Source organism: Gossypium hirsutum, chromosome A12, assembly GCF_007990345.1.
Source record: "Gossypium hirsutum isolate 1008001.06 chromosome A12, Gossypium_hirsutum_v2.1, whole genome shotgun sequence".
Lineage (NCBI taxonomy): Eukaryota > Viridiplantae > Streptophyta > Magnoliopsida > Malvales > Malvaceae > Gossypium > Gossypium hirsutum.
In genome coordinates this window covers 5,843,718-5,865,129 of record NC_053435.1, presented here as the reverse complement: position 1 = coordinate 5,865,129, position 21,412 = coordinate 5,843,718, and the positions used below count along the sequence as shown (strand labels likewise).

The 21,412-nt window shown below is 29.9% G+C and overlaps 2 protein-coding genes across 2 annotated transcripts; one reads left to right on the top strand and one right to left on the bottom strand.

Annotated features, from left to right (window-relative positions):
* Positions 1–4,885: 4,885 nt before the first annotated feature.
* On the bottom strand, positions 4,886–5,951 carry LOC107932271 (phosphoprotein ECPP44). Its single transcript, XM_016864243.2, has 2 exons — positions 5,603–5,951; positions 4,886–5,468 (listed from the first exon to the last, which is right to left on the bottom strand). Exons 1-2 carry the CDS (start codon positions 5,771–5,773, stop codon positions 5,121–5,123), a joined length of 519 nt encoding a protein of 172 aa, XP_016719732.1. The 5' UTR covers positions 5,774–5,951; the 3' UTR covers positions 4,886–5,120.
* Positions 5,952–16,043: 10,092 nt separating this feature from the next.
* Positions 16,044–17,182, top strand: LOC107932254 (NAC transcription factor 29-like). The gene is given in 3 exon segments (NM_001327347.1): positions 16,044–16,239; positions 16,328–16,596; positions 16,711–17,182. Coding segments are annotated over 3 exon segments (876 nt in total). The 5' UTR covers positions 16,044–16,055; the 3' UTR covers positions 17,134–17,182.
* Positions 17,183–21,412: the final 4,230 nt, after the last annotated feature.

The window sequence follows — 21,412 nt, the reverse complement described above, 5'->3', positions numbered from 1 at the left end:
GTTTGTTTTCTTTTACATGTGCCGCTTTGCTTCCCTCCGTCGTCGAAGGTCTTCTCCGAGACCGAAAACCCCATAACCCATTAGGGTTTGGCCTGGGCTTCGACGAAACGGGGCGTGAAAAGTGCGCGTCAACAAGGAGAAAGGGCCAAAAGTTTCTTTTTTTGATTTTTTTTTCGAGTACAGAAGGCTTTGCCTTCATATCTAGGTCATGGTGGGCCTAATCAATTAGGTACCAATTTTGGGCGTTATGAGGGTGTTAATCCTTCCCTATACGTAATTGATTCTCGAACCCATTTCCTGGATTTTTTTAGACCAAAAATAATTTTAATAAATCTAATATTTATTAAAATGGCAAAACCTAGGGGTGATCTGATCACACCTAATTAAAAAATATTGGTGGCAGCTTCATATTCGTTTTTTAAAATAAAAAGTCGATTTTCAAAAAGGTTTCGACAGTATGATTTAAAACTAATTAATCATAGTAACTCATGGAATATGCATGATATTAAAATGAAAAAAATCAGATTAAATTGTGAGTAAAATGAATTTATACACATAAATATATTAGATTAAGAATACTACATGCATTATGTTTGTTTACCATGGTGATTTCATCACATGCATGTTAAATTGTTTATTAATATATATACAACTGATGGAGAAAAAAATTATCCATATTAAACTGAAAATGTATAAAATGTACTAAAATGAAGTTTTAGTTGAGTAGTAAATTTAAAGTTTTATTAATCTAATTAGCATAGTGAGAGAAAACATTTTATATTACAAGTTAATTTTTTTAAAGCTTACTGATGGATTATTATTGATGTAATGATAAAGAATTTGTTTATAAATCTATTGAACATGAGTTCAATTCCTAAATATGTTATATTTAGTTATTTTAGTTAAAAAGTATGAAAAACAAAAAAGGACATCAAAATGATAATAGTAGCCATTTCTTAATCGAGTTGATACCCGGTTAACTCGTGACACCAATTTAATCAATGATTTTATTAAAAGTATAGATGATGAAATTTGTTTTTTTTTTTGTTTTTACTTCAAAAAATAAAATATTTTCTTAATTGAGTTAACTCATTTAGGATTGGTTTGATTTATGAAAATAGCTGTTATTTCCATTTGTATTTTTATAAAATAAATTTTTTATCTTTTAAAAACTGAAAAATAAGTTCAGTAAATTAAAATAAAAAAATTACTTTTAATAATGAAAACATGTTTAATAATTATTTTTTTCTCTAACGGAAGTAAAATAAAAAAAAAGTCGCATTATATAGATTATATCGAATTTAATATTAAAAAAATTGTTGAAAAAAGAGAGAATATGTTTACGTTTATATGAGTTTAAACGAGGATCAATTGATCTGAAGTTAAAAATCCATGCGTTTGTTATTTTCACTTTTACAAAATAATTTTAGTGAATTGTTTTCTAAATTTTAAATATTTTTATTTTTCATTTTTTTAAATTTCAACCATTTCTTTAATGTTTTCCCTTTTCTAAAAAAGGAAAACGAAATCTTAGGCCAAATATAGCCATAATTTTCTTTCGTATTGGGAATGGTCTTCTGGAAACCGGTTGGTATGTTGTTTTTCCAAGGCTTTCTATTTCTCACTTTCAAAAAGTTAATTGGCTTTTTTAAATATATATATATATATATATATATATGTTTTATACCTACTTTATATTTATCATATTTATTGGATAAATCTTAATTAAATTATTTCACATTAAATAATATAAAATTAACACCAAAGTTCACCCAAAAAATTAAATCTCCAACTACTCACCTATTTTGATTTTTTTTAAAATTATAGTTAAATTATTTAATTTAAATAAGTATATAATATTATTAAAAAGACATGAATACTATCATAATAAAATTTGTTGTTTTTTTTTAAATATTTTTAAATATTTTCTCGCCTGAGTTAAACCCATGATATTGATAAATGAACAATTTCAATATTTTAATTATAACTTGAGCTGTAGATATCCGTTTTAAGATTATAATATACTGATTCGAAGAAAATTGAAATATCTAGTTAAAGTTATTTCATGAAGCCCAAAAACATCAAGAAGATGTCCAAAAATGACTTGAAAGTTTGACGTGAAGGTTGTCAAGAAACCTTGAAAAATTTTGGTTTATATGATTAAGGACACTTTTCTATTTTCGACATTATTATTTTTTCCCTACAAATAGGCATTATTAAGTTAAGACTTGGGAGACTTAGACATAGCCGCTGTTAGTTTTATTTAGATTTTTATTTTATTTTATGGGTTTTTAAACCCGCTTTTCTAGTAAAAGGTTAACTGAAGTTTGATTTAATAAATTCATGAGACTTAATTTGCGCTTTAATTTTTTTTTGTTCTTTGGTATTTGTGCATCTTTGGAATGATGGAAATGTGCAAGTGTATACAATCTCAACAAGTAATAAAGTGACAAGTAAGTGTCGAGTTATCGTACCCACATGGACTGTGAAAAGAATTATTTATGAATGAAATTTTAAAAACACTTTGGTGAAGAAAAATATTTTGATTTGAGAAAGTGATTATAAAATAGGATTTTAACTAAGTAAAATAAATAAAAATAAAATAAAAGTTCTAATGCACGATTTCAAAAGATGATTTTAATCAAGATGACATAATTGTGCTAGATTATTTACATTTCTTAACTTAGAATTATTAAACTCATGTTTATGTTGTTTCGAATAAATTCACGGCAACTCGGTAATTTGCTAACTTATGAACATACTTACCTACCAAAATCCATTTATCTCTTGACTATATCTCTATGTCAATTCAACCATTAAACAAATTTTAATAATCAAATGTGTTAACGCACATACATACTTATGAAATTAAAATAATATCTTGTACTTATCTCTATGCCAATTCAAAAATTAATTCAATCTCATAAGCACATAAAAGATTACGCGAGGTAACAATGTATTTCTACCTTGAAATAGTTTAATCACAATAATCTTGCAAGTTATGCAAGACTAATGTATCGTTAGATACCGTTGTTAATTTAACCCTCAGTTACCTTAGATGATTAAACGTGCACTGATTAAGTATCGTGTCAGTTAATTACAATTTCAATCCGTTTAAATAATTAATTCATTAGTTACCTTACAATTGTAATGCAAGAATAACTTAGTCATGGTTTTACTTAATCAAACATCTTACCGAGGCCTATAACAACACAAACACAATTTTAATAAATTAAGTAGACGAAATGCAATCAACCTAACACGAATTAAATTTAAGTTATATTAATTAAATTAAACATATCAACATCACAAGTATTCATAGACATGCTCATCATAACAACAACAAAATTAAAAGGATAGGGAACAAGAATCAAGTTCGCTGTTTTCTCTGTGGCTTGACTAGTTTGCTCCACTCCTCATTCTCCACTTGTTCTTGTTGAACTGAGGCTTCTATGAATACTTGAATGCTACTCCAAATGGTGGTTGATTGATTCTTTTTCAAGAGGTGAAATCGGCAAGGGAATAGGGAAGAACAATGAAGAACAATGAAGAGAGAAAAGTGAGAGAGAAGTGAAGAGATGAGAAAGTTTGAGATGTGTTTGAAGTGAGCAGCCAATGGGGGTATTTATAGGTTGAGAAGACTGCTAAAAATAGTCAAAATCAGCAGCCCAAGACTCCCCCCATGGCCAGCCACACATGTGGCATGTTTGAAGATTTCAAACATGTTATTTTTAGGTAAGGGCAAATCTTGAAAGGCATGAATAGTGGAGGGGTTTGAATGCAAATTGAAGGAGTCTTCAAGGGCCATTTTACATGCCAAATAATCAGACAAACAAGTTGATTGGGTTAGCATGTGGGACGGTTTTGGGTTGCCCAGTGCTCGGTTGGATCGATTTTCTCGGTTCAACTCAATTGAGCTCCTTTTCATAATTAATTAATAATAATATTTAACCCAAATTAAATTAGATTAAAATTAAAATTAATTAAATTATGAATTAATAGATATTATTTGGACCATCTTAGGCTAAAAAATTAAATCGCTGCTTCAAAATTACTTCTCGGTTTTGCGCTTCTAGCAGTGTTTGTCGAGTCATTTTTCGCCCTTTGTGCAAATCTATCGAAAATAATCAAAATTAATCAAAATTTGATATAAAATATTAAAATTCAACATGTTCATAATTTGAGTGCAATTTAATTATTTTATACTTACTATATATTTTGACAAGAATTTTACTGAAACTATATGAATTTAAGATAAAAAAAAGCATGAAAAAGTGTATATATTTTCGTGTTTCCAATCTTCTATTTCAATTGCAACTGCTTAGATTTATTGAATGTTCACCCGATATTTGATAGCTTATAATGGTTTCCTTGTCAATTAGAATAATTAAACCTGTAATTATTTAATTCATTCTAATACTAGTGACAAGCTGCATTACTGGTGTATATTTTAGTTTATGTTTATGTGGTATAGATGTAATCTAACTTAAATGAACCCCATTGAGGAGAATTAGGTCTATCTCGTTCTTAATACTGTTGGTAAGTTAAATCTTGGGCGTCGAAGTATAAAGTTATTTATGAGTTAGGGAAATAATTTCAAAAGAGTTGCCTCTTGGTTAACGAATAAGTAAGAAGAAATTGGTTGCCTAACTTTGAGTTAGTAACTAGAACTAATTTATTAAAGACATTAAAGTTATCTTTGCGTCGATGATCAAATTTATGAATAAAATAAAAATTTTACTTTTAACTAGAGTTTTCTGTTATTGATTTTCTCTTATCTTTTATTTTATAATCTCCTTTTGCTTTGTTTTAAATTTAAACCCCTTTTATTTTATTTTTATTAAAGAAATAAAATTATCTTAACTAAATCTGATAATTGGTCAACTTCCCTAATCCGTATTTTATTCAATTCATGCAAGAAAAACATGACGTGTCTGTCTTCCAAGAGAAGTACAATGACAGCAGTAAACGCTACAACTTAAGGAAACATCAAATGACTGATAATGCAGCAAAATAAACACTCCCAAAGCATAAGAAACAATTGCAGGTAGCTCATAAACACATTCAAACATGCAAGCACTATTGCATATATCCATGATACAGCTTATTTGTCTAAGTCTTCAATTTTTGGTAGCCTTATGATCTTCTTCAGGCTTGTTTCCATGGCACCCTGGAATCTTTTCCTTGATCTTCTCCAAGAATCCTTTCTCCTTTGGCTCACCTTCGGTAGGATGCCCATCATAGCCACCATCGTCTTCGGCTTTCTTATGCTGACCAGGGAGTTTTTCTTTTATCTTATCTAGAATCCCTTTCTTTTCCTCTGCATTCTCGGGTGGGATCGATGCCTCTTTATGCTCTGTTGCTTCTTTGTCACCACCAATCTTTTCTTTGATTTTTTCCTTCAATCCTTTCTTCTTCTTCTTCTTCTTTTTCTCACCATCTTCTCCTATCTCTTCTTCATCACTAGACTGCAACAAACAAGAAAAAGAAAACGAAATGCCATTATAATCTGGATAATAAATTAAGCTTCTACTTGGCAAAAAATTGAAATGTTCAGTGAGTTGAATATATGAACTAATTGACTCTGCCTAGAGAAGCTTACTGAGCTGGAGCTGCTATTTGAACGATGGAGTTTTCCCATGAGAGTTGGCTTCTCTTCCTTCTTCTCATTGTCTTGCTTCTCATCTTTCTTTTTCATGAAATCGAACATACCACGATCCGTTGTCTCCGTCGCTGCCTTGTTGTGATCTCCCTCACCTTGATGACCTTCCATGTCGTTGGATTCAGTTAGTACGTAGAGTGAAACCAGTAATATACGTGCTTGGAATGAACACTTCAGTCGCTGAATGTTAACACTAAAACTTGGTTGTTTTACGTTGACAAAGATGAAGTGATATTTATAGGCGAAAGTACTGAAAACCAAAGGAAACCCACGCTTAAATTTGAGGTAACATGGGTTACAATTATCGGCTGTCGAAGGAAGCTTTAATCGAGGTGGTCGGTGTGGACGGTCCGCACTAATCAAGAGATGCCGCTTGGTTTCCGATGTGGTCGGTGTTTAAGGTCAGAAGTGAGTCTTAGAATAATCACCTCCAAATCTTTAATATTAGCCTCCTTCCTGTACTGTAGTAACATCTTACTTGAGTTGAAATGCGTAACGAGTTTTCATAAAAAAAAAGAAAAAAAAAGCAGCAGCTTAATGAGTAAAATAAAACACTAGAACCTAGGATCTCGACTCTCAAAATGCAACATGTGTTTTGAAGTAGTTTAAGAACCGAGGAAGTCTCTGCCCTTACGGGAGTTGCAGAGTGTCACGTTATTATGGCTATTTTAGTACTAGCCCATTCAGCCAAGCCGAGTAACGAGGTGCTTGTTTTGTCTTTTTGATTATTCATATTTAATCTCTTTTCATGAATAAATAATGTTATGTTATAGTAATGGGTAAACTAAATTACACTTTACTTTAGAATTAGTGTCCCTTAATAATTTGTCCGCAAGTTTAATATAATTGTTATTTAGAATAATCATTATTTGAGAATAGCTATATTTAAAGCATGACTTTAGATTAGAAAAGTTGTCATTCATGTAACTGTTAATTCCTGTTGAAAGCAACTCTTTTTAGAATAACTCTGTCTCAAGAACAATTATGTTCAAAACAACCGCTGTTCAAAATTATTTCTATTTTGAAAAATTGTTTGTGTAACAATTTGATTTTTAGTAATGCCAAAAAAGGTAGTTTCGGAATCCCATTCTCATAAACCAAGTTTGTAAATATAAAATAAATATTTACGAGGCTAGAATAGAAGTATATTAAAGTTTGGTCTAATAATTTTTTTGAATTGATAGTTAATTAAGGTACAAGGATTAAATTATAAAAGTCTTATCACTATAGATTTTTAATCAACTAAGGGTTTAAAATGATAATTAAACCATTTTGCCATATCAATTAGTGGAGGACGGTGTTATCATCCACCAAATTTGGTTAATTGAGATTAAGATAAGTGAATTAAAGATTGATTAGATTAATTAAAGATTAATAAATTTATTAAAGTTAAACCTATGTATAGATAGATGAATAAGTGGATTTTTGTCATATTTTCATTCTTCTTCCATTGAAGTACTTAGCAAAACCTAAAGAAAAACCGTGTTGAAGCTCAAGACAGTTGACCTTTGATTGGTATGTGATTTTAAGTCATCTTCTTTATGTTTTTTAAGTCATGGGAGCTTGATTTGGCTAGCCCATGTGCCAATTTAAATACTATTAAAGTTTTCAAAAGCTTCCATTGATGATTTCTTGAAGAAATTGGTGTTAAATTGATAGACTGTAAGCTTAGATGTGAAAAAAAGATTAGATAGTAATTGTAACACCCCAATCCCGTATCCGTCGCCGGAATAATTAAAGGGGCATTACCGGACTTGAAACTCCTATCAGAACAGTAAATTTTTTTTTTTGAAATAAGGAGCATTCCTTTGGGTAAATACTAAAGACAGTCAGGGATACAATTTAAACTTCTATAAGTACACATTCAAAAGATGCCATATTCGCATGGCTTATATACATTAACCAAAATATCCTCCCACTACTAGTCTATTCTATACATGCCATAAGATAATCTAAAACATAGCAGTACCAGACAGTGGATAGTGATAGTGTGACTAGTTGCTGACGATCCCCGAGCCTGTAGCTTCGAAATGAGATCTATAAAACAGAGGAAACAAAGTAAACGGAGTAAGCATTACAATGCTTAGTAAGTTTTAAGCAGTGTCAACAGATAACAATCAAATTATAACATAGTTGTTCGTATTTTTATTTCACTCTTCCTTCAGGCATACCATCCCTTTTACCGAATATGCACATCTCATCATATACAATAGGCATATAAACTTTCACATAAAAGTGAGCTCATGTGACATAGATATATTGTATAATTTCACATAACCTCTCACACTGATCCGATGTCACATAAACATAGGAATAGTCTCATAGATTGCTCACGTATGCATCACATGACTACCTTATGATTTAGCTCAAATCAAGCTCACATATAACTTGGAGTACATACCTGTTTAACCTTTCGCATTGAATATATTTATAAGCAATTCTTATTACGAAGTCTTATAGCTTTAACCTTTACTTGAAATACCATTTTGATTAATTGTGAATATATACTTGAATTGAAGATTCATTTAGTGAAAGAGAATATGATTTTGATGCAACCAAAGCAAGAAAGTTTGTCTACGATAGGGAGATCAATTTTTTGAGGATGCATTGATTTCAGAGATAATTTGAATCTAGATGTTGTGGGGTTGTTTCTACTTGGAAAAAAGGAGAAGAAAAAGAAAAAAAAGTAGGTATTAGAATAAAGAAATAGAACAAATTTGGGGCATGGGTCTTTTTTTTTTCCTTTCTTTTGGGCATAGTACCAAAAAAGGTTCATTTCCTAAATTATTTATGGAAATGGGCTGCTCCAAAAATAATTACTAGAATGGACTGAAAACACTAAAGCGTACTGCCATGAACATGTTTTCAGGGGAAAACATAGAAAAGTGCACTGACGAAGATGCATTTTGCCCCATGTCAGCAAAAGCTAGTTGACGTGGACGCGCTTTTGCTCGTGTTTAGACTAAATTGTCAAAAAATGTCATTTTTTAAAATATTACAAAAATAGACTATTTTTTAGAAAATTTATGAGAATAAGCTTTTATAAAGACCCAAAGTGACGACACCAATTTTTATTTTTTGGTGCCACCAATTAATGTGGAAGTAAAACTTACAAAACAGATACTTATATAAACCCAAAGTCTCATTTTCTTTGTTTTCTTAAGTAATATGGGATGTGAGATATGTGTATATATATAGATTCATGAATACGTTTGCAGTTTGTTCCTAGGCAATGTGGGATTCATTCCTCTTTTAACTAACAACATAAAGATTAAAGGCTACACTATATTTTATATTTTTTTACAAAACAATTTTTTTTATATTTTGTTAACATTTTCTTATATCATAAAATTATCTTTTGAGATCTTTAATCTTGTTACATTTTAGAATTGTTAACATATACAAAAGGACCATTAAAAAAGAAGAAGAACAAATTGCATATATATAACTTGTAAATACAGTAATCTTCTATTCAATTTTAAATGTTTTAAGTTAATATACATGCAATTCTAATTTTTAAAATAATTTTCTATTATTTCAATTTAAAAGCTATACTTTTAATTAATTAATTAATTATTTTATTTTATGTTGTGAATGTTTGATTAATAAATAAATGGTGAGTACTTTGGTACTCAAATAAATTTTTTTGTAATTTTAAAAAATTGATATTTCCTTTTTTAAATATATATTTTTTAATATTTAATTATACTCATTAATTTTTTAATCCTAATTTTAATTTAATTTTCATCACCTAATGAATACTGATAAATTTATTTTAGATGTATTTTGACTAGATAGATAATCTCTTTAAACATAGTATATAATTATGTTAAATAAGTTTTTTTTATAGAAATATATAATATACATAAAATTTAATAATTTTTTTCATATTTTTATATCTAGATTAAATTACAGTAGTAGTCACTTAACTATAATTTTTTGGCTATCGAATTATAAAAATTTACAAAATGATCACTCAAGTATTAGTAATTTTTTAAATATTTATTTTTTTAAGAATGAAAACAAGGGAAATTAGACTTTAAGTCTATATAAAGATTTATTTTATAAATATTAGTTCCATATTAATTGATAGCACCTTAAAATAAAAAAAAATAGTTTGCTACTTTGGATCTTTATAAAGACTTATTTTCGTATTTTTTTTTTAAAATAATCTATTTTTGTAATATTTTAATAAAATGACATTTTTTTAAAATTTAGTCCGAGCGTAGGGGCAAAGCCAGAAAAACATTTTGGGGGGGCGGATGAAATATTAATTTATTATAGTTTTTATCTTTATTATTTGTAAAGGATTAAATCAAATTTTTATAATTTTAGGGGGACGAAGTGCAATTTTACTTTTACTAATTTAAAATTTTTAAAAAAGCTTAAGGGCCTAAAAAATAATTTTACATTTTAGGTGGGCCGAGGCCCATGCCAGCCCCCTGACTTCTCCCCTGTCCGAGTGCGTCCACATCAGCGTGCGTTCACATCAAGTTTTAAATTTTAAAATATTTATTTTAAAAGAAACAAATTTTTGGTAATTAAATAGAATTTAATTCCTCTTTATTTTGATTATTAATATTTATTTTAAAATTATCTTTTTTGGAAATATTCTTAGAATTTTAGTAATCTGTTATTAGTGGAATTCTTATTTAGATTTTAGTTTTCTTCATATTTGATTTAAATTTTTTTATTTTAGATTTTAATATCCTTAGATTTAATTTATGTTTGATATAAATTTTAAATATTCCTTAGATTTACTTATTTTTTAGATTTTAGATTTTAGGTTTTTAGGTTAAATTAGATCCCACTTTTAGAATTTCAGATTTTTCCTTTATTTAGATTTAATTAGATTTTAGTTTAAAGGTGGATTTATTTCATTTTTAACCGTAGAATTTAGATTTAGGTTCGAATAGAATTAACTAGATTGTTATTTTAGAATTTGGGTAAGCTTATTATTTTTTTCTCACATAATTAAGAAAATTTATAAAATGATTAATCAATTGTTTAATTTTATATTTTTGGTCACCTAATTATCTTGGATTTTTTAGTATTTCTATTTTTATGTCAGCCAGCTAGTGATAAAAAAACAAAATTAAATAATTAGATAATCATTTTATAACTTTTTATAATTGAATGACAAAAAAAACAAACAAACTAGAATTAGGTGACTTACAAGATTGTTTATCGTTACATTATTCACGTTATGAAATATATTACAAATACATCATTTGGTTTATATATTTAAATATGGATATACAATTGTTAACACATCAATCTTATCAAAATCTTAGATCATAAGTAGACTTGTCCTAGTGGCTCGACTTGAAGGCCTGCCCGAAAAGTGGGAGTAGTTAAGTAAAAATATAGGCTCGAAAAATGAGTATGAGTAAAAAAATAAGACTCGTTTAAAAATGGGCCGGGCCTCGAGTAAGGCTTTTTGGCCCGACCCGAATATGTAAAAAAAAAACTGTTGCTTTTCTTTGTTTTTTTTACTCTTTTTTTAACTATTTTCTTGTTATTTTTTTTCACTATTTTGCTATCATTTTACTATTATGTTGTCATTATTTGGATATTGTATAACTCTTGTTTTAGTGTTAATTTTGTTACTATTATAGAGACATTTGTTTGTTAAATTGTATCAATCTTAGTGTTATTTAAGTATACATATGTATATTTTAATTTATTTTTAATTTGTTGGGAAAAATTTATTTTAATATTTTTAATATTTTTGATGTATTATATTTTTTTTAAAAAATTGTATAATAAATAATATAAAAAAATTAATACAGGCGGGCCGGGCTGAGCCTTGATTTAGCATTTTATTCGGGTTGAGCTTGGGCAAAATATTACGCCCATTTTTCGAGTCAAGTCCGGGTCTAAGATTTTGATTGGACCCAGCTCAGTCCATAGACACCTCTAATCATAAGTAAACATATATAAACAAAAATCTATATTTAAACACGAAAACAATTAGCATAATTTTTAAGCATTTGACAATATTTTATTTAATTTTTTTATTAAATTTTTTTTGAAAGTATTAAAAATATTGATCTTTCAAGCACAAGTAAAAAAATTGTATATCGAGTTGTTGCTTCAACAAGAAAATTATCCATGTAGACTATTTGACCTATTTTTTTTTAAATAAGATAGTGCTGATAATAAATTATAAAATTAAAATAATAACAACAAAGATAAGAGAATATTGGCCAAAATGATATTTTAATCTTCCTTTTTACTTGTATATCGTATGAACTTGTACATGATCACTGTTTATAGGCTCAACCATCAACATTTTAGGGGCTTTTTTACCCAAATATTATAAAATAAAACAAATATTCAAAAATGATATCCCACCTCGATTAATTACGGGAATGGATTATTTGGGGGGTGGAGGGTGGTGCAAAGGCGACACCACCCATTTTTTTTTATAATGACAAAAATCAGTTAACCAACAAAATAATAATATTATATTGATGGAAGGAAGCTAGTAGGCAGCACCAAAATAACCCGTATAAACCAATACAACCCGAACTGGTGGTGCCTACTTGACAGGCGGCCCTAAAAGTGTCTACTTAACAAGCGGCACCAAAGCCTAAATAAGAGCAGGAGATTTTATCAACCTTGGATCTATTTGAGAAATTGGTCCTCAGTAACATATGTTTTCTCAAGGGTTTTGCCAATCAACTTCTCCTACAGAGCAATGAGCTCGTTAAATGAATAGGTGTTTTTGGAAGACCTGATGAATAGAGTCTTGTTCAATGTTCTGGGGTCATTGACAACTTTGATGGTGTAGGTTCCAATATCAGCTTCATGGTTGAAAACAGCTGCAAATGGTGATGGCAGATGCTTTGTTTAATCTCTAAAACTAAGCAGTCGTCAAGTTTCTGATTAGAAATGATTTGTTTACCTTTAGGTTTTGGTGTCGCCTGTCAGGTAGGCACCACCAGTTCTTAGGTTGTGTTGGGTTATACGGGTTATTTTGGTGTCGCCAACTAGCTACTCTCCATCAATATAATTTTTTTTTGGTCAATTGATTTCTACCACTGTCAGAAAAAATAGGTGGTGTGGCCCCTGCACCACCTTCCACCCCCAAATAGTCTATTCCCGTAATTAATCAGGGTGGGATACCATTTTCGAATTTTTTATTTTATTTTATAATATTTTGGTAAAAAAGCCATATTTTGGTGAAACTTCTATTTTCTAATGTGTGCATGTTACCAAAGTGTTCAATGACTAGATTTATTGTATGGATTATTATGAAAGTGTATCTTCTCATTTAAAAAATGTGACTTAATTTTCTCTTCAATCTCTATTATTGTATTTTATTCTTTAGAATTGTAATAATTGTATATAAACATTCTCCTACATAAAATACTTTTATATTCTTAATATTTAGAAAGAAACAAGTAGCAAGAATAATTAATTCAACTCAATTTTAATTGTAAAAGATTAGAAGACTAAAAGTGTAACACCCCAAACCCGGCCTAGACTAAATGACTGAATCCGAAGATGTCACATGGAAAGATTTTGAAAACGGGTTGAGTTGATTATAAAACCCACATTCCTTTGTGTTTAATACAGAAAACATTATTTTAACAGTTTATTTGTCAATTACTTATTACAGCGGAAGCTTTAATCATTCGTGTTTGAAAACGCAGTTATATTTTTAGAAAAATATTCTTTGCATAAAACCGTTGTTTCCAATAAAACGTTTTACCAAAGCAATTAAATCAGAAATGACCAGTTAAAAATCAAACAGTCTAGAGAGTCCCAAAATTTACCAACTCTCAAATGATTACCAAAAATATAAATAAAAACCAACTTTAATCAATTTTACGAAAAAAGTGGTCACCGCTGAGTCCCGCTGCACCGATCTGCCTAAAACTGTGGATTACTTGACAAACAAACAAGCAGATTTGAGTTTACGTAAACTTAGTGTGTAACCCAATAAAATTAAGCATGCAAGCATACAATCATCATATATAGAACTAGTACAGATACAGATACGGACATCATGTCCTTTTCAGATAAAGTAGTAGAATCAGATACAGATATGCATAATCCTACCCTCATCCTCTACATACCTTCTCATTCATCCTATCACACTATGTGGGGTTAAAAACACCTACTCATCCCTACACACCACATTGTGTCATTAAAACACATATCAAATATAATATGTAGTCAAGTTTCCAGAATATAAGCGTTTAACGCCGATCAGAATACTTCCTTTTCATATACAAATCCCACATCAAAACAATTACAGAGCATACGTACAAAATTTAACACGCTTACATAAAAAAATAACAGATATGCATGACATAATCATACTCAGAATAGTGTTTCAGTCTAACAGACCACATAGTTTTAGGGTTTAGCAAGCCTTTACAGACCCTACAGTAAGCCCACAGTCGATTAGGACGACCTGTGCTACCCTACGAAAAATTTCAGTATAACGAGCCTAGACGCCCGTATGGCCCACACACCCAGATTGGCCTTGCCCGTGTCGCCCAAACGGCCTGGCCCAGAATCCGTACGCTCGTGTGTTTACCCGTGTGGGCCCACTCGCCCAAGTGGCCCACGCGCCCAAATTGGTGTTGCCCGTGTGGCCCACACGGCCACACTCGAGCCACTACACGACCGTGTGCTGCACACGACCATGCCTTCGTTGACCACACGGCTGTGTATTCGCACATGGCCTACCACACGGGGCAACCACAAGCCCGTGTGGCGTCGACAGTTTCTTTTTTTTGGCTTTTGCCGAAGCTTTGTTTTCTGTGTTTCGGGTACACACCTGATATCATCTCGATGCAACAACACTCCTGAGCACTCCGAGACCTAAAAACAGAATACCCACAACAAATTTAGCCAACAACTCACAACCCTTCAAAAATAAACCTAAAGATGTGCATACACTTACCACCAACACACGCATTTACTCACATCAATTCGACCGTTGAATAGAATCTGTTGTTTCACCCACTTCTCCTACGCATAAGATATCACAAAGATTCAACCTTTAGAAATCAACAATTAAAGAATGCCACCGCAAGCTAACTTACCGATTAAACCGAAATCAATGGTTCAAGGCGTACAAAAGCAAGGATTAGAGGCAGAGACGGAGAACAGAAGAAAAGAGTTTAATAATTTTCGTCAGAGAGTAAAGAAGATAAAAGAAAGAAATTTGGAGATTTTTTTTTTGATTTAGAAGAAGAAAAACATCAGAAGTTTTTGGGGGAAAGAAAATAAAGAATAAAATTAACAAAAAGATGACTACCAAATCTCAACTTCCTTAGAAACCCACACCACTGAAACCCTGACCCAAGGCCAAGCAAAATATAATACCCACGTCCATGCTAAGATTCAAACACAAGACCTCCAACATACAAACCTTCTTACCACTTGAATCAATAGACTCATTCTAATATAATTTTACAGATAATTAAATATAAGCCCACTGAACAAAAGTAAGGCTTGTATCAAAAAATAACCAAAATTTAGCAAAGGTGAGACTTGAACCCAAGACCTCTCATACACACCTAAAAAACCTAACTACTGAAACAAATACACAATTATATTAAAATCTTATAGAAGCAAAAATAAGAAATTTGGGACGTTACAGAAAGAACAACTAGAGGCGAGCTAATAGTAACTTTGGTTCCCTTAAAAATGAAAATATTTAATTTAGTCTTTTTAAAAATAATAAAAATATAAGTTAATCTATATAAATTGTACTTTAATTCTCTTAAAATAAAAATATTTAATTTAGCCTTTTTAAAAATAATAAATTAATTTATAGTAAAACATTTTACCTTTTAAAAATTTTATAATTCAATTTCGAAAATTTCTAGCTTTCTCACTGAACTAGAATCTACTTATCTCATATTATTTCAAAGATCGAAGTTTTTGGTAGAAATTTCCTTGCAAAAACCTTACTATTATGGCTTGGAATTTCCAAGCAAAAGTCCACATACACAAAAATAAAAGGCGAAAAAAGAAAAAGGAGGTCAAGGAAGACCTGAGAAATCAGTCATCGTCTACCTCACACAAATCTAGCAAAGATTAATCAATTGCGACTTTATTGTGTATAAGCGTGTGGGTTCCACCATTTGTTAAAGACTTCAGTTTCCATTTTGTACAGATACTTTTAGGTTCTTTCATGATTTTCTTTGGTGATGACTTGGTCTTAATTTTGAAGCTTTTTCATCACAACATTTTAAACAGATTTTTCACTTGTCCAAAACATTTATAAATCAGCAATTTCATCTAGCATCCTTATAAATATCCACCCAAGCCGGTGTCTTTTGCATGCAAAATCACATTCTTTTTCTTTTAATTTCATTTTCAATATTAAGCCAAACTGAAACCCTGTAAAAATACTTATACCTCAATGAACTGCCAATCCAATTCTGATGATACCACCCTAGAGATGGAACTTCCGGGCTTTCGATTCCATCCAACAGAGGAAGAACTCCTTGGTTTTTACCTCAAAAACATGATTTACGGTAACAAGTTGCGTGATGATGTAATTGGATTTCTCAACATTTATCACCATGATCCCTCTGATTTGCCTGGTACATAAGTGTTCATTTGTTTGTTTAACCACATAGGAAAATATGATTGTTTAATATATATGTCTGATTCGGATGTTTTTTTTTATAGGATTGTCGAAGATTGGGGAGAGGGAATGGTATTTCTTTGTGCCTAGAGATAGGAAGCATGGCAATGGAGGGAGACCAAACCGGACGACTGAAAATGGGTACTGGAAAGCCACTGGTTCTGACCGGAAAATTGTGAGCTTATCAGATCCAAAGCGGATAACTGGCCTGAAAAAGACTCTTGTTTTCTATAAAGGGAGAGCTCCACGAGGAAACAAGACTGATTGGGTCATGAACGAGTATCGCCTCCCAGATGGTTGCTCCTTGCCTAAGGTAGCTTTTTTTTTTTAAAAAAAAGTTAATTTGCATTGAAACAGGATTGCTTAAATTACATTAGCAGACTTAAATGGAAGGTCTTGGGTCTTATTCTTCTATGATTGAATACAGGACATAGTTTTGTGCAAGATATACAGGAAAGCTACCTCCTTGAAAGTACTGGAGCAAAGAGCAGCATTGGAGGAAGAGTTGAAGGCAACGAACACAACAACTTCATCTCCATTGTCATCCTTACAGACCATCTCCTTTTGCAACCCAAAAGAAGATTTGGTGCCATCAATTTCTGAAACCAGAGAATTCTTCAAGAAAGAAATTGAAGAAGAAAAAGAACTGGTGGAAGAGAAAAAAGATAGAATAGCAAAGGAGAACAAAGTTTCTCCACCATCTCTGCATTTTCCTGTAGGCAATGAAAAATTGGCAGAGCTTCAATTGCCCAAAATTATAAATGACTGGACCCAGGATCAATTCTGGACTCAGCTAAATAGCCCTTGGTTTCAGAATCTGACACCATATGCAAACATCCTGAATTTCTAATACCCTAAGTTACTTTGCCAAGCCAAGCTTAATTTAGACTCTGATGTTGTAAATAAGCTTTAATCAGCTACTGCTATATCTCGGTACTTGGTTGGGGCCCCTCGGCTCACATTGAAGTTTTGGATGACCATTTCTTTTACTGTGTTCAAGCTTTAAATGAAAAAAAAAAAAAAGGCACACATGTTCTACATCGAATTGATTGAACCTTGAAAATGTTTAATTATGGGCCAGCCTTGGTAAGATTGTCTTTGGATTCGGAAGAAAAGCAACCCAAAGATAAACTGAGAAGAATGATGATTGATGGGCCTATGTGGTTCAATGGGAAATGAAAGGGTATCAGTTGCGTGATGGTCTTGCCTTTGTAAAGGTTCCTTAATCTATTTTAGGGATAATGCCGGTTTGATTCGTTCGGTATTTTTTTAAAATTTTAAATCATATATGATAATTTGATTTGGTTTTTAATTGTTTTATATTAATTTTTTGTTTTAAAATTTTAAATTTATTTTGACAAAATAAGTTTTATTTTATAGCATTTGAATATTATTTGATAATATTTTAAAGCCTTTTTCATAAATATTTCGAAATAAAAATAATTTTTCAAAAACTTTTACATTATTTGCTCCATTTTAAATACAAATATTTATTTTTATCATAAAAATTAAAATTAATTAAAAGTAAATAAAAATAGAATTTAGTTCAATTTTGAGTAATTACAATTTTTAATTTGCATTCTATAAAACGTCTAAATACCTTAGCTTGAATTGATTTGTGATTAAAGGCTTAGCTTATTTCACATTTTTCTAATACTTATGGGGGATTTTTCATGTCCAATAATTAAGGGAAAATAATGGACAATAGAAATGTTGTTAATTAAAGTGAATGATGTATTTTTAGATGTCACTCGTTGTTTATAACAAAAATTCTTTAAGACACCGAAATAAAATAAAAGCAAACACCGAAAACAAAGGAGCACTAATCGAACAGAAAAACCACAAGGAAGTTAAGCACACTAAGTGTTTAAGTAGATGTTTTCAAAATGTATTGTATTACTCAAGAATGAATTGAAGTGATTACAAAGGAAAGAGAAGAGCTCTATTTATAGTTGAGCTCCCCATGATCCAACGACCTACTTTAGGGATTTACAAGATTTCCTAATATTACAAGATCTTCATCCTGGTAAAATAAAATTACTGAAGTGTTTACATATTCACCAGATTAAGTAGATGGGCCTTCAATCTTTCAAAGTAATGGGTCAGTATTATTGGGCCAAATGACCCTTAATTGCGAGCTCCTTTGCACAGCCCGTGACACATGCACATAGAAAATTAAATTTAAATAAATATAAATTAGATTTCATATAAATTTTAATTGAGAATACATTTACCGAAATTATTAAATAATGATTTAATTTTTAGTTAAAGAAACATTTTAGGGAATTATGGGAAAGAATATCATGTTTCTTTTTTTTTTTTTGGAAAATTCCTAATCCCTTTATGAGAGATTTTATTTTGGATAAAAGGTAGGTCTTGTCCCATTATTTGGAGTTACCTGAAATTTATCTTTGCCTAGCAGCAAAGAGTATTTCCAAAATTCTCTTAAAAATTTGGAGTTTTTTTTTCGAATGGATCATGCAGTGGCTAGGATGATTTGATGCAGCTACGATTTGGCATTTTGATAGAGGCTTTATACCTGAATCGAAGTTACTTACTTAGATTGATTTGGCATATTTTCTTAACATTTTCAACCTGAATTCGTTCTTTATATATGGATTCAAAGTTGTGATAAATGGAATTATTTTTTTATTGCATCATGTGCCTTATTGGTGCTTCAACAAAGATGAGTTTCTTCCTTTTTTTTTCTAATTTCAAAACACGTAAAAAAAACAAGTTTAGAGTCAGTTCTTCATTGCTTTTGAAAAGTGCTTTTGAGAAGTGCTTTTAAAAAGTTTGGTTTAAAATTTGAGTGTTTAGCATTGCTGTCAAAAAGTATTTTTGAGAAATAAAATGTCCATTTTAGACATGTTATTATCAAGTAACAAATATGCATTTAAATAATATTTAAATTAGTTAATATTATTATATTTTAGTAAGAATATAAAAAATTTATTATAACTTCTTGTTAATGTTTTAATATATAAAATATAAATTTTAAATATTTTGAGCAATAAATATTAATTATTTATAAAATTTAATTAGAATATATAAACTATATTTTAAATATTTAAATATAATTATTAAATATTTGTAATTAGTATTTTTAAAAATATTTTTTTATTTTTAATTAATGATTTTAACATATTTGTAATTAAGTATCAAGAAAAAAAACGGAAAGTACTATATTATTGGAGGGGTGAAAAAGTAATTAATCACTAAAAGTGCTTTTGGGAGAGGAAAAGCTAAAAATTTTAGCTTCTTCTTTTCAGAAGTGCTTTTGAAAAGCACTTCTGAAAAGCTAAAAATTTCAGCCAAAAGCAGCTTGTTCTGCACAGCTTTTCTTCCAGAAGTGCTTTTGAAGCCAGAAGTGCTTTTGAAAAGCAATAAAGAACTGGCCCTTAGTCAAAAGTTTAAGTAAAGTCTCCCTAAGTGGGGTGAGCAAATTTCGGGTAAAACCGAATTAATTCGGTTAATCGACCGAATTCGGTCGAGGTTGGTTAATAAATTTTTGAAAGTTCGGTTAATGGTTAATTCGGTTCGAAATTGGTCGGTTAACCAAATTAACCGAATTTAATAAATAATATTATAATATATAAGTATTCAGTCAGTTCAATTAATTTTTTGGAAATATAAATTAATCGGTCAGTTAAGTCGGTTAATTTTTTTATATGTTTTATACTTGTTTTAACTAAAAATAAAAAATATATATATAAATTTCGGTTAACTAATTGAATTAACCGAAAAAGTTCAGTTCGGCTAATTTTTTTTGAAAAAATTTCAGTTCGGTTAACAATTAAGGGTTTAAAAGAGTCAGTTAATTCGATTAATAGTAGTTCGGGTCGGTTAACTTATTGAACACCCCTACTCCCAAGCGGCCAACATTTAATTACCTCAATGTAATCACATTCAATGGTTTATATTTGTTTCATATATCAAATATTTCATTAAAAAGATTATTTTCACTATAAAATACTTAAGAAATGATTAAAATGCCCTTGTATATTAAAATTACCATTTTACCTGTATTCACCTATTATTTCACTTTCTTCATAACAAATGGACATTTATCAAACGCACATCCCTTAATTCATAATTAACTTTTAATATAGGTCTGTGAGTGGTGAAATTTACAATCTAATCCATGTACTTTCAAATATTTTCCAATTAGATACAAAAGTGATTTTCATCGCATCAACATACATTCCAAATTATTCTCATGTAAAAAAAATCAATAATAGCTAAAACTTACCTTTTTGATCAAATTTACATTTTAACCCCCCAACTTTTCAAAATTTGCAATTTAATCATTTTGTCACATTTTCACATCCACGATTTTTTAAGTTAAGTTAGATTCATTTCGCTTTAGAAAATCTTAGGTTTTAATAGATTAAATTAGACTTTGACTTTGACTTAGAAACTTGATTTGAGATATCATATATTTAATTTTGTTGTTGTTTTAGATTTTAAATATTAGATTTTTAAAATTGTAAATTTTTTAGTGTTACCTGTGAAGTCTTATGATTTTAAGTTAAATTTAATTTTATAGTTTTAAGTTAAATTTATTGATTTTTAATTTTTGGTATAAATTTTAGAATTGATTTTTTTTAATATCCTATATTAATTATTGGATTTTACTTTTAGCTCTCTTTTAGTTTTTGAAGGTAGGTGGTATATTTGAATTCGTGCTTAGAATTTTGATTTTGAAATCCTAAACACCAAACTTTATAGGATTATCTTTGAATAGACGTTGTAGGGGTTCTCAAACATTCCATACACGTAATCGTACTCTTGAACCTAGATTTTGGTAATGGGATCGGGGAGTAGTATTTAAGTCTTTTTTTTCCTTAGATTCATCTTAAGTTTAGTCTTCAAACTTTAGGCAATAGGTGGTTAACCAAACTAGCTCGAATTGGTTAGTTGCGACACCACATTTGTAGGTTTTCGTGCCTAGCTTGCTAGGTTATTTTACTAGCACGTTATGATAGCTAGGCTACTCCACTTGGAACTAGTTTCGAGTGTAACGCCCCAAATTTTTGGATTTTTAAGTGTGCATGGTTGTCAAATAATTTGATTTGGTATAGTAGTTAAGTGTCTTGGATGTTTGCATTAGGTCTTGAGTTTGAATC